The sequence below is a fragment of the Plecotus auritus genome (genome assembly GCF_963455305.1).
Source record: "Plecotus auritus genome assembly, chromosome: 9".
Lineage (NCBI taxonomy): Eukaryota > Metazoa > Chordata > Mammalia > Chiroptera > Vespertilionidae > Plecotus > Plecotus auritus.
In genome coordinates, this window is record NC_137783.1 from 26,134,027 (window position 1) to 26,151,391 (window position 17,365).

Here is a 17,365-nt window from a genome sequence, read left to right on the forward strand (position 1 = left end):
AATTCATCATTTACTCAAGCACTTCTTGAATACCATTAAAAATTCTGATATAATAGAGCTGAATGGGGCCCAAGATCCTGCATTTTAACAAGTCCCTCAAGTGCTTCTGAAGGGGGTTGTTTTAAACCACCCTTTGAGAAATGCTGCTCCAACCCATGCACAGATACCACTTTTCCTGACTCATTAATAACATGAGAGAGAAAAAAAAAAAAGAATGTGAGGCCCATGAGTTTAACCACAGAGTTCTTTCCTATAACAAGTTAGGTAAAAAGCCTTAATTATTACCTGTTATTTGGTTTAGCCTCCAGCCTAAGAAACAGGTAATAGTTCTCATTTTACTAATGCACTATTCTTAACTTGTGGCCCTTACACCATCATCTTACTGACTTCACTCTACTCTCATTTCCATCCACTCATCCTGGCTATATGGCACTTTCTATTTCTTGGATACTCCATGATTAAGGCATTTACACTGTTGCCTCTGCCTGAAATGTGCTCCCCTTGGAAGACCTTCAGCCTTCATTCAGAGTTCATAATTAGTAAGGAAAACATCTGCATGCAGATTTTTCTGGGAAGTTGTCCTAGTCCCTATAATAGCAAATATTCTGACAGTTGAGCAAGACAATCCAAATGGTACTCCACAGCTAGAGACAATGTCAGCAAAATGTTTTAGAAATCAAGCAGACACAGATTTAAGCTATATAGCAGTACTATTTTATATGAATAGCAGAAAAAGATTTCTACCTCTTCTCATTGGTTTCCACTGCATCCCTGGATCTCTGTTTTGCAAATAACTTGGCCATTCTTTTAGCTTTATTCTTTTGTCTATTGCTCATTCCTGCTCGAAATTCTGAGTCAATAAGTTCAGCTGCCTGGAGAGTCTAAAAGAATAAAAGAACAGAGTTTGAACTTAAGAAGTCAAAATAAATATCCATAGTCTCTGCCTTAAAAGAGGAGTAAGTCTATAAATTTCACTATATACAAATTGATCACATTCTTTTTTGAGAGCTTCATGCTACTCCACTGTATGGCTGTACCATAATTTCACTCTCTCTTCCTTCTTCCCTGTTCTTCCAAATCCCAACAGATGCTCATGTTTCTTAATTTTTCTTATGTCATGGATGTGACACAAATGTATGATCCTAACCCACAAAAAAGACATGAGATTTCAAAATAACCATAATACCAATCAAAAATTGTTAAGAATAAAGAATGTCAATGAAAGAAACTCATCATTATCATCTGCTGAAAAAAAAAATTAAAAATTATAGCCAGAAGTGATTGGTCCAGCATCCTATAGTCAACTTACCCCAATAAGCACCCTTCTTCTAAAGCACTCACTCACTGCCTACTGTTGTTTTTTTCTCTTCTCCATTCATGTTAGACATTATAAGGGCTATGAAGTTAGAATTGCTTTGAGCCCAAGCCTAAAGATCCTTTCTGCCATTAACTGATTAAGATTCAAATGAAATTTACCATTCTACAACCAATTAAGGCCACTGGTATGGATGCCATGATACAGTCTTGACCCAGGGATCATTGGTGTACATATAAGCCAATGCAGCAGTAATGAGCTAATGCAGCAGTTACTCCTCCCCAAAGGTCCATTACAACCAAACTTGGATCTTTCAAACCATAAACTGACAGTTACCCATCCCATGTCCAACTATTCTGTATATTGACCATTTTCTCTAATATACCTGCCCATTCATTTTCTTACACCATGCCCAATTACCACACTGTGATTACAGTACTACACTTTTGTTCTCCTTTGTTTAATTCTATTTTCTTTTTTATTTACCCCATTTTGTACCTCATTTCTTTCCACTCTTTACTGGTTATCATTATATTTTCTGCCTCTTAATACTCTTTTCCTTTTCCCTTCCAGTATGTGCAATATTGTTCTTTGTCTGCAAAGGTAATTCATCATCACACACCCCCAACCCTAAAAACATAAAGTTGACAAATTCTAATGGTTAAGAGAACAACTATTATAAAGGTAAATAGACCATTCTCAACTTAAGTAAAGGGCAAGGCCAAGGGAATGAGAAGGTGGTTTTATGATTGCAAAGCAGGAAATACTAACAGGGCTCACAGAACCCTAAAAGAATATTGCAAGGGCAAGAGGAAAGGGTACTGAACCCCTGAAAGGTAGTATTTCACTTGTATGTTAATTTTTCTGAGGAGAAAGCCACAGCTTATAATGAGTCTGGGGCATTAAAAAAAAGAAGTGCACAGGCATCTATTGAAAATTGGAAGAACAGAGAGAAAAGGGGCAATACAGAACAAAAGTATGGTAGAGCCACTAACAAAATAGCCTGAGGCTATTATAAAAGAATGTGATCAATCTGTATATATTGATATTTCAGTTACATGAAGTCAGTAAAGGTAAACATGGCATAAAAGGGCACACATACTTGTCTACACACAGAACATTTCAGGAAGGATGCATAAATAACTAAAAAAGGATTGCCTATGGGGCATGGAGACATGGGTATCTATCAATTATTGGAAAGAAACTTCTTTTACTTCATATTGTATATCCTTTTTAAATGTTTAAGTCCTTTTTATCATGTTTGTTACTTTCTAAAATTAAAAAATGAATCACAGCTCTAAAGATTTTAGATTCATATCTGAGTATGAAAGCCCTTACTATCCCACTCTCTCAAACATTTACTTTTTTTTTTTTCCCTTTGCTAAATAACAAAGGAAAGAACAACTGATACAACTAGGATTTCTCAATATAAGAGGCTCCAAAAGGTCCACCACAGTTCTTATCTAACAGTCCAGTCTCTACAAGGTAGGTTGAACTTCTATCTCTTTAAAATCTGTCACCAGAAACCCAATTTATAAAGACATTAGTAATGAACAGAATTAAGGACAGCATTTTTAAAAAACTGCAACTGCATAGCAAAATGAAATAATCCCTTTGTATTATTGTTTAAAATCAAACAAATAAAGGTTTTACCTACAGGTTGTTTGTTTACAAAGGCTGCTGAAGTTGGGGTATAATCTAAATCTTCATCATTAAAGAGTTCTTCAGTACTCATTCCAATGGCTTCTCCCATATTAAGGCCAAGTTTCTTCTGTAATAGTTTTCGTTGGCGTGCTATCCTCTCTTTAGGATCCACTTCACCTTTAAGCAGAAAAGAAATACATTTCCTCCAAATCAGTTAAGAAGTATTCTAATACATGAAGATCAGACTCTATTAAAATACAAAAAAAAAAAAAAAAAAAAAAAAAAAGCCCAGCTGGTTTGGTTCAGTGGGTAGATCATCAGCCTGTGGACTGAAGGGTCCCGGGTTCGATTCCGGTCAAGGACACATGCCCGAGTTGCAGGCTTGGTCCCCAGTAGGAGGCATGCAGGAGGCAGCCAATCAGTGATTCTCTCTCATCTTTGATGTTTCTATCTCTCTCCCCCTCTCCCTTCCTCTCTGAAATTAATAATATTTAAAAAAAATTTTTTTTAATATAAGAAAAGAGAAGCTCAAATAAAACTGACAAAAAAAATAAAATACAAAAAAAATTTTAACTATTAAAACACCCCTCCTGTCCTGGCTGGTTTGGCTCAGTGGACAGTGTCGGCCTGGGTACTGAAGGGTCCCGGGTTTGATTCCGGCCAAGGGCACATGCCTGGGTTGCGGGCTTGGTCCCCAGTAGGGGGTGAGCAGGAGGCATCGATCAATGATTCTCATCATTGATGTTTCAATCTCCCTCTTCCTTCCTTTCTGAAATCAATAAAAATAATTTTTAAAAATTGAAATTAAAATAAAACACCCCTCCTGACAAATAAGCAAACCATACTCAGTCTTTAATAGTGGATAATTTAATGTCATAAATTCTATTACCTAACCATTAGAAAATTTTCATTGAGACCTCCCCATTGCCCTACTGTCAATTAACAAGTATATATAAAATGAGATCTAGTCCTATGGAAAAATATAATCTTATTTTAATATAGCTTGTATATTCTCTGAAAGATCTAACCAAGCTAAGAAACAAAACAAAAATTTAGTTTTATTTGACAGAAAATATCTCAACAAGTACATGCTGCTCCAAGTGAGGCTTTTATGTATTCTGAGATGATATACCCCTAATAACAAAGATAAGGCATAAAAGTAGACAGATTTTAAATGTCCCAAGTAAAACCTATAATACTTCACTGGAAAACAGATCAAAAGGTATTATTTTAAAAACTAGAGGCCTGGTACCCATCCCTCAGCCCACCTGCACCCTCTTGCTGTCTGGGAGCCCTTGGGTTATGTCCAATCGACTGCTTAGGCCCACTCCCCATGGGCCGGCAGTTGGACATCCTTAGCGCTGCTGAAGAGGTGGGAGAGGCTCCCGCCACCATAGCTGTGGGAGCACACTGACCACCAGGGGGAAGTTCCTGCGTTGAGTGTCTGCCCCCTGGTGGTCAATGCACGTCATAGCGATCGGTCATTCTGCAGTTTGGTCGATTTACATATTACCCTTTTATTATATAGGATATAATTTTGTGCTTAAAAATAGCTAAGTTGCAAGATATGGCTCTAAACAATTAGAAAAAATTTTAACATTTTAAAAACTATTATGACTTGCTTCTAATAAGTTCTTATTGGACTAACTCTCCACAGATTATAAGCTCTAGACCAGGGGTCCTCAAACTACGGCCCACGGGCCACATGCAGCCCACGGAGGACATTTATCCAGCCTGCCAGGTGCCGCTGCCTGTCCTGCTTAGCAGCCGACTTGTCCCGGGCCCACAGTGTGCATAGGAATTTGTTCATAGTGTTTTTTTAAACTATAGTCCGGCCCTCCAACGGTCTGAGGGACAGTGAACTGGCCCTCTGTTTAAAAAGTTTGAGGACCCCTGCTCTAGACAAAATATGAAAAAACAAATACCTGAAGACATTGACTGGAAAGAGTACAAAAGTAGGCATATACTTTAGAGAATTCTCAGTATCTGGAAGAAGGGCATACACTGGGTGAGTCTCCCAATTTTGCAGTTTTTAACCTGAGGGTAAACCCAGCCCCTGGTGTATGGGGCAGCTAAAAGCTGAATAAAAAACCCAGTCTCTCTGGCTTGAAGAACTAGAATAGAGTCAGGGGTCACTACAGCTACTGGACGATAGAGAAAACCCAGAAAGTAGAGAGCCAGAGAAAAAGAGCAAATTCTGTATAAACTCAGCCAAATCTCTGGCTGAATTCTGAACACTGCACACACAGGGCAGACTCCACAAAGTCCAGCTAAAGCTAAAATTTGATCTGATATTTCAGCTGTTGGAATCTGTAATTTGAGTTTCACCAAATTAAATGCATGCTAAACGTAACAAGCAAACAAAAACCAAATCAACCAAAACACTCTGGAAGAATGTAACAGGCTAGAGGCCCGGTGCACAAAATTCATGCACGGGGGTGTGTGTCCCTCAGCCCAGCCTGCACCCTCTCCAATCTGGGACCCCTCGAGGGATGTCTGACTGCCCGTTTAGGCCCGATCCTACCTGGATCCAGGTAGGATCGGGCCTAAACGGGCAGTCAGACATTCCTCTCACAATACAGGACTGCTGGCTCCCAAATATTTGCCTGCTTACCTTCCTGATTGGCCTTGCTTCTGCCTGCCAGCCTGATCACCCCCTAACCACTCCCCTGCCAGCCTGATTGATGCCTAACTGCTCCCCTGCCAGCCTGATTGCCCCTAACTACCCTCCCCTGCAGGCCTGGTCACCCCTAACTGCCCTCCCCTGCAGGCTTGGTCCCCCCCAACTGCCCTCCCCTGCTGGCCTGATCACCCACAACTGCCCTCCCTTGCAGACCTGGTCCCTCCCAAATGCCCTCCCCTCTGGCCATCTTGTGTCCACATGAGGGCAGCCATCTTTGACCACATGGGGGCAGCCATCTTGTGTGTTGGAGTGATGGTCAATCTGTATGTTACTCTTTTATTAGATAGTATAGAGGCCTGGTGCATGGGTGGGGGCCAGCTGGTTTGCCATGAAGGGTGTCCCGGATCAGTGTGGGGGTTCCCTTGGGACGTGGGGCGGCCTGGGCGAGGGGCCTGTGGTTGTTTGTAGGCCAACCACGCCCCCTGGTGACCCAAGCAGAGGCCCTGGTATCTGGGGTTTACTTATCTTCTATAATTGAAACTTTGTAGCTTTGAGTGGAGCCAAGCCTCCTGCTCACTACATGGCCGCAACCATTTTTGTTGGGATTTATTTATCTTCTATAATTGAAACTTTGTAGCAGAGGCCAAGGCAGGCCAGGGCTGCAGGAGCTTGGCTTCCTCCATCGCCGGGGGCAACTCAAGCCTCCTGCTCTCTCCAGCTCCGTGGCTGCTGCCATTTTTGTTGAGATTTATTTATCTTCTGTTATTGAAACTTTGCAGCCTTGAGTGTAGGCCTGGGCCGGCCATGGCGGCAGGGAAGCTTGGCTTCCTCCATTGCTGGGGAAACCCAAGCCTCCTGCTTGCTGCAGCTCCATGGCTGCAGCCATCTTGGTTGGGTTAATTTGCATACTCACTCCTGATTGGCTGGTGGGCGTGGCTTGTGGGTGTAGCAGAGGTATGGTCAATTTGCATATTACTCTTTTATTAGATAGGATTCCAGCATGTGTGAGGGATACAATCCAAAATTAACTGACATACAAAGAGTCAACAAAATGTAACCCATTCTCCAAAGAAAAGACAAAATCTGAGATAACCCAGATGTTGAAATTAGAGGGCAAGATTTTTCCTCCTTACCCAAGGATACTTTTTATTGATTTTAGAGAGAGGAATGTGGAGAGAGAGAGAGGGAGGGAGAAAAGGAGAGATGAGGGAGGGAGAAAGAGAGGAAGGGAGGAGCAGGAAGCATCGATGTGAGAAAGAAACTTTGACCTGTTGCCTCCTGTACGTGTCCCGACCAGGGATCAAATCTGCAACCTGAGTATGTGCCCTGCCTGAACTCAAATCGAACCCTCCACCTCTCAGTGTATAGGACGACACTCTCACTGAGCCACATCGACCAGGGCAATGACAATATTTTTAAGTTGCTAGTTTAACAATGCTCGGTGTAAAGGAAGATATTATTACAATAATGAAAATATAGAATACCTCAACAGAGAAACAGAAACTATAAAAAAAGATCACCTTCGAGTGCACTGAGGACCTGTCTGATGACTTAGAATGGAAAATTACCTATATAAGTTCTGCAGAAAGTGAAAAATACGATCAAGTTGTAGACTCTGTTTTAGTGAGCCCTGTTCTTAAGAGAAGGCATATGTTTGTATTTCAGGCTGATGCACCTAATCCAGGACTAATTCCAGATGCAGAAGTGCTAGGTGTGTAACAGTGTGCTAATTACATGCACCGATTGAGGTCAAGAATTGATTAGATTTGGCTATTATGTAAATAATGAATATTATTAGACAGAATTAAGGGAAAATCCACCAGTAAAACCAGTCTTTTCTAAGCTTCAAAGGAACAATTTGGCATCCAATCCCAGAGTCACAAGAGTCCACATTAATTCAGAAGATAACACAGAAAAACTGAAAGATGCAGAAAACAGTAATCCAAATCTACAATCACTTCTTTCAAAGGATGCATTACACCTTCAGCATCAAAGGGATGTCCGTCAGAAAACTCACTAAACGTCCTGTTAGAATCCCACATGGGCCCTAGCCGGTTTGGCTCAGTGGATAGAGCGTCCGCCTGCGGACTGAAGGGTCCTGGGTTCGATTCCGGTCAAGGGCATGTGCCTTGGTTGCGGGCACATCCCCAGTGGGGGGCGTGCAGGAGGCAGCTGATTGATGTTTCTCTCTCATCGATGTTTCTGGCTCTCTATCTCTCTCCCTTCCTCTCTGTAAAGAATCAATAAAATATATTTAATAAAAAAAAAAAAAAAAAAAAAAAGAATCCCACATGGACTGCATGTGACCACCTGCCATCTCTTTAGTACAAATTAAGCTATAAAAACACCCAGAACTATTTCCCTAAAATTTCGTAAGTCATAGTCACTGAGATACAATGTGAAGAATTTGTTTAAAAAACATTCTGTAGAATGTTTATAAGAAAACCAGTATTTGAGCAAATCGTAGAATATAAATACAACTATTTTAAAGTAATTTTTTCCCTGTTATTTTATTTGTTCTGAAACTAATGTGATTAAAACATATATACTAAAAAAAGTAATAATAAAGAAAAGCGGGGGGGAGATTTAAAGAAACAACTCAAAAATGAAATTAAGAAAACAATTCTAGCCCAGCTGGTCTGGCTCCATGGTTGAACTTCTGACCTATGAACCAGGAGGTCACCATTCGATTCCCAGTCAGGACATATGCCCAGGTTGCGGGCTCGGTTCCTGGTGTGGGGCATGCATGAGGCAGCCGATCAATGATTCTCTCTCATCACTGATGTTTCTTTCTCTCCCTCTCCTTTCTTCTCAGAAATCAATAAAAATATATTTTCTAAAATTCTATTTACAACAATATCAAAAGCAAAAATTAAAACTTATATTCTGAAAACTACAAAATATTGGTGAAAGAAATTAAGGAACATTCCATGTTCATAGATCATTGTCAAGAATTTGTTTAAAAAACATCCTGTAGAATTATTACTATAATTCCAAAACTGATATACAGAATCAACACAATTCCTATAAATATCAGTTAGCTTTTTTGCAGACATTGAAAAACTGATCCTAAAATTCACATAGAAAATCAAAGGACTCAGGATATCCAAAACAATCCTAAAAAAGAATAAAGTTGAAGGTCCATGCTTTCATTTTTTTTTCTTTATTGATTAAGGTATTACATATGTGTCCTTACCCCCCCAATGCTCCCCACCTACCCACTCATGCCCTCAACCCAGGTGTCTGTGTCCATTGGTTGATCTCTCCCCCTTACCTCACCCTCCCCTACCTTTCCTCTGAGGTTTGACAGTCTGATCGATGCTTCTCTGTCTCTGGATCTGTTTCATCAGTTTATGTTGTTCATTATATTCCACAAATGAGTGAGATCATGTGATATTTATCTTTCTCTGACTGGCTTATTTCTCTTAACATAATGCTCTCCAGTTCCATCCATGCTATTGCAAATGGTAAGAATTCCTTCTTTTTTACCGCAGCGTATTCCACTGTATAGATATACCACAGTTTTCTAATCCACTCATCTGCTGATGGGCACTTAGGCTGTTTCCAAATCTTAGCTATTGTAAATTGTGCTACTATGAACATAGGGGTGCATATATCCTTTCTGCTTGGTGTTTCTAGTATCTTGGGATGTATTCCTAGAAGTGGGATAACTGGGTCAAATGGGAGTTCCAATTTTAGTTTTTTTGAGGAAACTTCATACTGTTCTCGACAGTGGCTGCACCAGTCTGCATTCCCACCAGCAGTGCACGAGGGTTCCTTTTTCTCCGCATCTTCACCAGTACTTGTCGTTTGTTGATTTGTTCATGACAGCCATTCTAACAGGTGTGGTACCACACTGTCATTTTGATTTGCATCTCTCAGATGATTAGTGACTTTGAGCATGTTTTCTTGGCCTTCCTTATGTCGTCGTTAGGTCCGTTGCCCATTTTTTAATTGGGCTGTTTATCTTTTGTTAAGTCGTATGAGTTCCCTGTAAATGTTGGAGATTAAACCCTTATTGGTGATAACATTGAGAAATATGTCCTCCCATGCAGTGGGCTTTCTTGTTGTTTTGTTGATGGTTTCTTTTGCTGTACAAAAGCTTTTTATTTTGTTTTAGTCCCATTTGCTTATTTTCTTTTTTTTTTTTCTTTAGTATGGAATTCATTTTTTTTATTTATTTATTTTTCCATTTGCTTATTTTCTCTTTAGTTTCCATTGCCCTAAGAGCTGTATCAATAAAGAAATTGCTTTGGCATATGTCTGAGATTTTGCTGCCTGTGGATTCCTCTAATATTTTGATGGTTTCCCATCTTATGTGTAAGTCCTTTGTCCATTTTGACTTTATTTTTGTATATGGTATAAGTTGGTGGTCTAGTTTCATTTTTTTTGCATGTATCTGTCCAATTTTGCCAACACCATTTATTGAAGAGACTGTCTTGACTCCATTGTATATTCTTGCCTACTTTGTCAAATATTAATTGAGCATAGTGGTTTGAGTCGATTTCTGGGTTCTCTATTCTATTCCATTGATCTATATGTCTGTTCTTGTGCCAGTACCAGGCAGTTTTGGGGACAGTGGAGGCTCATGCTTGTTGGTTTTAAAACTTACCACAAAGCAAGAGTAACCAAGACTAAGAGGTATTGGCATAAGGACAGACACCAATGGAATAGAGTTGAGAATCCAGATATAAAACTGTCTATGACCAACTGATTTTCAACAAGGGTGCCAGACAATTCAGTGGAGGAAAGAATAGTTCTTTTCAACAATGGTGTTAAGACAACAGGATAGCCACATGCAAAAGAATTAAATTGGACCCATAACCCCACAACACATACAAAGATTAATTCAAAATGGATCAAATGCCTAATCTAATAGTCAGGGCTAAACCTATAAAACTCTTAGAAGGAAATGTAGGGGTAAGTGAGCTTAGATTTGGCGATAGTGTCCTATATATGACATCAAAAGCTTGAAAGGAAAAAAAAATAAAATGGACTTGTTCAAAATTAGTAACTTTTGTGCTTCAAAGAATACCATCGTGAAAGTGAAAACACTACCCACAAAATAAAAGATGTTAGTAAATCATATACCAAACAAAAGGTTTGTATCTAGAATATATATCTTACAACTCAGTAATTAAAAAACAATATTCCACTTAAAAATGGGCAAAGGAGAGATGCAAATTAAAATGACAAAGAGGTATCATGTCACACCTGTCAAAATGGCTACCATCAACATATCAACAAATAAGTGCTGACGAGGATGTGGAGAAAAGGTACCCTAGTACACTGCTGGTGGGAATGCAGACTGGTGCAGCCATTATGGAAAACAGTATGGAGTTTCCTCAAAAAATTAAACATGGAACTTCCATGTGACCCATTGATCCCACTTCTAGGAATACTAGTATATCCTAAGAGTCCTGAAACACCAATCAGAAAAAATGTGTGCACCCCTATGTTCATAGCAGCACAATTTATAATAGCTAAGATCTGGAAGCTGCCCAATGCCCATCAGTAGATGAGTGGATAAAAAAACTGTGGCACAGCCAAAACCGGTTTGGCTCAGTGGATAGAGCATCAGCCTGCGGACTGGAGGGTCCTGGGTTCGATTCCGGTCAAGGGCACGTAACTGGGTTGCGGGCACATCCCCAGTAGGAGGTGTGCAGGAGGCAGCTGATCGATGTTTCCCTCTCATCGATGTTTCTAACTCTCTATCCCTCTTCCTTCTTCTCTGTAAAAAATCAATAAAATATATTTAAAAACAAACAAACAACAAAAAAAAAACTGTGGCACATTTATACCATGTAATACTATGCAGCAGTAAAAAAGAAGGATCTCTTACCCTTTGAGACAGCATGGAGGGACCTGGAAAGTATTATGCTAAGCGAAATAAGGCAATCAGAGAAAGACAAGTATCACATGATCTCATTCATATGTGGAATCTAATGAACAAAATAAACTGTTGAACAAAATAGATCCAGAGACACAGAAGCATGGAACAGCCTGCTGAATCTCAGAGGGATGGTGGAAGTGGGTGGGTGGGTGGGAAAAGATCAACCAAGGAACTTGCATGCATATACATAACCCATGGACACTGACAATAGTGTGGTGAAGGCCTGGGGCAGAGGGTGGGATGGGCTAGAAGGGGTCAATGGGGAGAAAAAAAGGGGACATATGTAATACCACAATAAAGATTTTAAAATAAATAAAAATCCTATGTAATAAAAGGCTAATATGCAAATAGACTGAACGGTGGAACAATCAGTACAACCAAACAACCACTCGCTATGAGGTGCGCTGACTACCAGGGGGCGTGTGCAGAACATGGCAGGCATTGGTCACGGTGGGATAGTGGAGCAGGTGAGTGGGGATGCCAGACCAAGGCTGAGCGCCAGTCGCTGTCATTGGGGCAAGCTTCTGGTGGTTACTGAAAATTCTTTGCTCTCGCGTGACGCGGTCCTGCCTGGCGTTCGCACCTGCCGCTGGCGCCGGTCCCACTTGCACCCACCTGCCAGCACTGGAGCCTCCACTCGCACACACTGCCAGCACCGGCCCCGCTCACACCCACAGCCGGCGCCAGAGCCACCACTCATACCCGCTGCCAGTGCCCGACACCGGTCTCAATCACTCGGCACCATCAGCGGGTGCGAGTGGCAGCTGCCGGCCCTGATCGCCCCTGAGGGCTTCTCCACCGCCCCCTGCTCCTGAAGGGCGATCGGGACAGCAGCCGCCACTTGCATCCACTGACGACGCCAGCACCGCTCACACCCACTGCTGGCACCGGCCCCAATGGCTCCGCACCGTCAGTGGGGGCAAGCAGGACCAGTGCCGTCAGCACATGGGAGTAGCGGGAGCGGGCTGCTGGGAAACAGAGGACCGGGGACCACAGGGGGAGGGGCCAAGCGGGGGAGCAGAGGATGGGCCAAGACCTGCCCTGGGCCTACCGCAGCCTCATGGCCCACAGTTCCTTTCAAGGTGCACGAATTTGTGCACTGGGCCCCTAGTGTAAAATAAAAACATGGGCAAAGGATCAGAATAGACAGTTCTCCAAGGATATACAAATGGTCAATAAACACAGGAAAGATGTTCAATGTGATTATTAGTCATCAGGAAAATGCAAATCAAAACTACAAGATAGCACTTCACTCACTAGTATGGATATTAATCAAAGTCAGTTAATAAGTTTTGTCAAGAATGTGGAGGGGGGGTAAGAGATCAACCATGCATATAAGCATAACCAATGGACACGAGACACTGGGGGGGGGGGCAGTGAGGGCATGTGCCAGTGGGTAGGGGAGGCCGGGGAAAGGTCAATGGGGAAAAAAAAGGGAGACATATGTACTACTATTTATAATACTTTAAACAATAAAAAAATTAAAAAAAAAAGAACGTGGAGAAATGCCCTAGCCGGTTTGGCTCAGTGGATAGAGCATCGGCCTGTGGACTGAAGAATCCCAGGTTTGATTCCAGTCAAGGGCTCATGCCAGGTTGTGGACTCAATCCCCAGTGGAGGTGTGCAGGAAGCAGCCAATCAATGATTCTCATCGTTGATGTTTCTATCTCCCTCTCTCTTCCTCTCTGAAATCAATAAAAATATCTAAATATATATAGAGAGAAAAATATAAAACAGAATTATTAAAAAGGACAAATACTGTATGATTCCACTTACATGAAATACCTAGAGTATTCAAATTCATAAAGACAAAAAATAGAATAATGGTTGCCAGGGGCCGGGGGAGGGGGAGAAATGGAAATTGTTTAATGGTTATAGAGTTTCAGTGTTTTTAGATGAAAGAGTTCTGGAGACTGGCTGCATGACAGTATGAATGGACTTAATATTATTGAACAGTATGTACAGTTAAAAATGGGTAAGATGATAAATTTATGTTATCTACCACAATTAAAAAATGAATACATCCTATAACAGTAATAAAAACTCTTTTAAAACAAATAAAGCCCCAGCCCAGCGAGCATGGCTCAGTGGTTGAGCGTCGACCTATGAACCAAGAGGTCACTGTTTGATTCCCGGTCAGAGCACATGACCAAGTTGTGGGCTAGATCCCCAGTATGGGCGTGCAGAAGGCAGCCAATCAACAAGTCTCTCTCATCACTTACGTTTCTCTCTCTCTTCTCCCTCTCCCTTCCTCTCGAAATCAATAAAAAAATATATATTTTTAAAAAGCAGCAGCCCTGGCCGATGTTGCTCAGTGGTTAAGAGTGTCCGCCCCTGCACCAAAGGGTTTTGGGTTCCATTCCCAGTCAAGAGCACATAACTGGGTTGCAGGTTCGATCCCCAGCAGAGTGCATGTAGGAGGCACCCAACAGATGTGGCTCTTTCACATCGATGTTTCTTTCTCCCTGTCTATCTTTCTCCCCCACCCTCTGTCCCTCCCTATTCCTCCTTCTCTCCCACTCTCTCTAAAAGAAAAATTCAATGGAAAAATACTGTGTACTTGGGTAAGGATTAACAAGCAAACAAAAAAGAAGTGTTGCTCTTTCTGCCGCCATCTTGGTTCCGCGTTCCCCACACAAAATGCCCAGTGAAGCCACAGAAACAGTCCCTGCTACAGAGCAAGAGTTGCCATAGCCCCAGGCTGAGACAGGGTCTGGAACAGAATCTGACAGTGATGAATCAGTACCAGAGCTCAAAGAACAAGATTCCACACAGGCAACCACACAACAAGCGCAGCTGGCGGTGGCAGCTGAAATCGATGAAAAACCAGTCAGTAAAGCAAAACAGAGCTGCAGTGAAAAGAAGGCACCGAAGGCTATGTCCAAACTGGGTCTTCGACAGGTTACAGGAGTTACTAGGGTCACTATACGGAAATCTAAGAACCTCTTTGTCATCACAAAACCAGATGTCTACAAGAGCCCTCCTTCAGATACCTACATAGTTTTTGGGGAAGCCAAGATTGAGGATTTATCTCAACAAGCACAGCTAGCAGCTGCTGAGAAATTCAAAGTTCAAGGAGAAGCTGTCTCAAACATTCAAGAAAACACAGACTCCAACTGCACAAGAGAGTGAAGAGGAAGAAGTTGATGAAACAGGTACGGAAGTTAAGGACATAGAATTGGTCATGTCACAAGCAAATGAGTCAAGAGCAAAGGAAGTCCGAACACTGAAGAACAAGAGTAATGATATTGTAAATGCTATTATGGAATTAACAATGTAACCATCTAAAAAGGACACTTTTTGTGTGTGTTTCAAAAGAGTTACTGCAGCTTGGTTTGAAATTTGTACTGTTTCTATCATTAATAAAGTTATGGCTTCTTGTGGGGGGGGAAAAAGAAGTACTGATATATCCTACAATATGGATAAACCTTGTAAACATGCTGCTAAGCAAACAAAGTCAGTCACAAAGACCACATATTTATGATTCAATTTACAATAAATGTCCAAAATAGACAAACCTATAGAGACAAAAAGTCACTCAGGGCTGGAAAGGTGAGGAAACAAAGTAGGGGGGAAAAGGGTGAGAGCTAAAGGATATGGAGTTTCTTCCTGAGGTAATGAAAATATTCTAAAATTGACTGCACCTATCTGTGAATATACCAAAAACCACTGACATATATAGTTTTAAAAAGAGTAAATTGTACAAAATAATGTGAATTATGTCTCAATAAAGCTACTTTTTAAAAATTTTAAGGCTGCTCTACCCAGAAGGAAAAATACTAGGCCCCAAATTAGTTCTCTTCTTCCAACGAAAGTTACTGGGAAAAATAACCTACATACCTGAAAGGAAACTAAGACCAGACCCTAAACTAATCATGGATGTGTTCATCACATACATGAGACAAACAAAGATGAACAGACATTTAAAGAAAACCAATTTTAGGGTTTTAAATAAGCATGCTGTGACATACTAGCATTTAAAACTGAGTTCCAGGGTTTCCAATCCTGGTTACATATCAGAGTCACAAGTGCAGTTTTTTCTTTTAAATACAATTTCCTAGAACTCTCCAGAGATCTATTAAATCGGAATCATCTCTGGGGTAAGGCCCAAACACTATTTTTTTTTTAGTGTCCTTTTATTCCTGGATTAGGGACAAAGATCTCTGATAATGTCCATGGGTACCTTAGTAAGATTAGTATACTTTCTGTTAAGAGAATTTTTTCAAGTTGAAAAGTTTCTACCTCCCTTATTAGAAAAACTATTGCTTTTCCGGAACTTGAGAAAATTTACCTAATTTTCTCTAAAAATAATTAAACTATATTTTCAAAAGAAATCATATAAGGAAGAGGGAATGGGTACTTAAAGTTTTTTTAAGATGTACAAATTGAAGAGCATTTCATTAACTTAGCTGGATAGATGTACTTTGACTAACGATTAATTTAATTAGCAACAAAACACAGTTCTGTTGTGGTTTTAGTCAAAAGAACAATTTATTTACTTACAAATCCATTAAAAACATCAAGTTTTTTTCCACTCAAGGCATCAATCTTGAATGACCAAAACATTTATTTTATATCCAGATAGATTCTGTAAGTTTGAAGATAATGGGATAATTACCTATCCAAGATTTATTTTCATTTTTAGTTTTTGCTTGATCACCAGCAAGAATAGTTCCAATTGTTTAAATACTTAAAACATAATAAAAACTATCATATAGCCTCTCAGATTTCCAGAATTGTGAGAATATTACCACAATCTGGCTTTTAAGTTCGTTTCAATTGAGGCTCTTTGGTAACCATTTAAAATTTCTATCCTATCTAATAAAAGAGTAATATGCAAATTGACTGTACCTCTGCTACACCCACAAGCCATGCCCACCAGCCACGCCCACCAGCCAATCAGGAGGGAATATGCAAATAAACCCAACCAAGATGGCTGCAGCCACAGAGAGCAGGAGGGAGGCTTGGGTTTCCCTGGCAATGGAGGAAGCCAAGCTTTCCACCTGCCCTTGCCGGCCCAGGCCTCCACTCAATGCTACAAAGTTTCAATTATAGAAGATAAATAAAGCCCAACAGAAATGGTGGCAGTCATGGAGCTGGAGAAAGCAGGAGGCTAGGGTTGCCACGGTGATGGAGGAAGCCAAGCTTCTGCAGCCCTGGCCTGCCTTGGCCTCCCCTTAAGGCTACAAAGTTTCAATTATAGAAGATACATAAATCCCAACAGAAATGGCTGCCACCACGGAGCGAGCAGAAGGCTTGGCTCCACTCCAGGCTACAAAATTTCAATTGTAGAAGATAAATAAATCCCAGATACCAGGGCCTCTGCTTGGGTTGCCGGGGGGCGTGGCCAGCCTGCAAACCACCACAGGCCCCTCGCCCAGGCAGCCCCACACCCGAAGGGAACCCCCACCCTGATCCAGGACACCCTTCATGGCAAACCAGCTGGCCCCCACCCATGCACCAGGCCTCTATCCTATCCAATAAAAGAGTAATATGCAGATTGACCATCACTCCAACACACAAGATGGCTGCCCCCATGTGGTCAAAATTCCTGCCCCCATGTGGACACAAGATGGCCACCACAAGATGGCCAGCAGGGGAGGGCATTTGGGAGGGACCAGGCCTGCAAGGGAGGGCAGTTGGGGGCGATCAAGCCTGCTGGGGAGGGCAGTTAGGGGTGACCCAGCCGGCAGAGGAGGGAAGTTGGGGGTGACTGGGCCTGCAGGGAAGGGCAGTTGGGGGGACCCAGGCCTGCAGGGGAGAGCAGTTGGGGGGTACAAGGCCTGCAGGGGAGGGCAGTTAGGGGTGACCAGGCCTGCAGGGGAGGGCAGTTAGGAGTGACCAGGCCTGCAGGGGAAGGCAGTTAGGGGCAAACAGGCTGGCAGGGGAG

At 41.6% G+C, this 17,365-nt stretch overlaps 1 protein-coding gene and 2 pseudogenes across 5 annotated transcripts in view; 2 read left to right on the forward strand and 1 right to left on the reverse strand.

The window, feature by feature from the left end:
• Window positions 1-17,365, reverse strand: part of BTAF1 (B-TFIID TATA-box binding protein associated factor 1) — a 117,743-nt gene that overhangs the window by 76,719 nt on the left and 23,659 nt on the right. For all 3 annotated transcript variants that reach the window (XM_080687034.1, XM_080687035.1, XM_080687033.1), the window contains 2 exons: window positions 2,973-3,136; window positions 745-881 (listed from right to left, as the gene is read on the reverse strand). In XM_080687034.1, the coding sequence (XP_080543160.1) occupies window positions 745-881; window positions 2,973-3,136 (301 nt within the window). The remainder of the gene's footprint in view (window positions 1-744; window positions 882-2,972; window positions 3,137-17,365) is intronic.
• On the forward strand, window positions 4,048-10,296 carry LOC308257700 (histone chaperone ASF1-like; annotated as a pseudogene). The gene is made up of 3 exons: window positions 4,048-4,059; window positions 7,098-7,636; window positions 10,140-10,296. The product of its transcript is annotated as a histone chaperone ASF1-like (transcript).
• LOC308234842 (nascent polypeptide-associated complex subunit alpha-like) lies at window positions 14,116-14,755 on the forward strand (annotated as a pseudogene). The gene has a single exon. The product of its transcript is annotated as a nascent polypeptide-associated complex subunit alpha-like (transcript).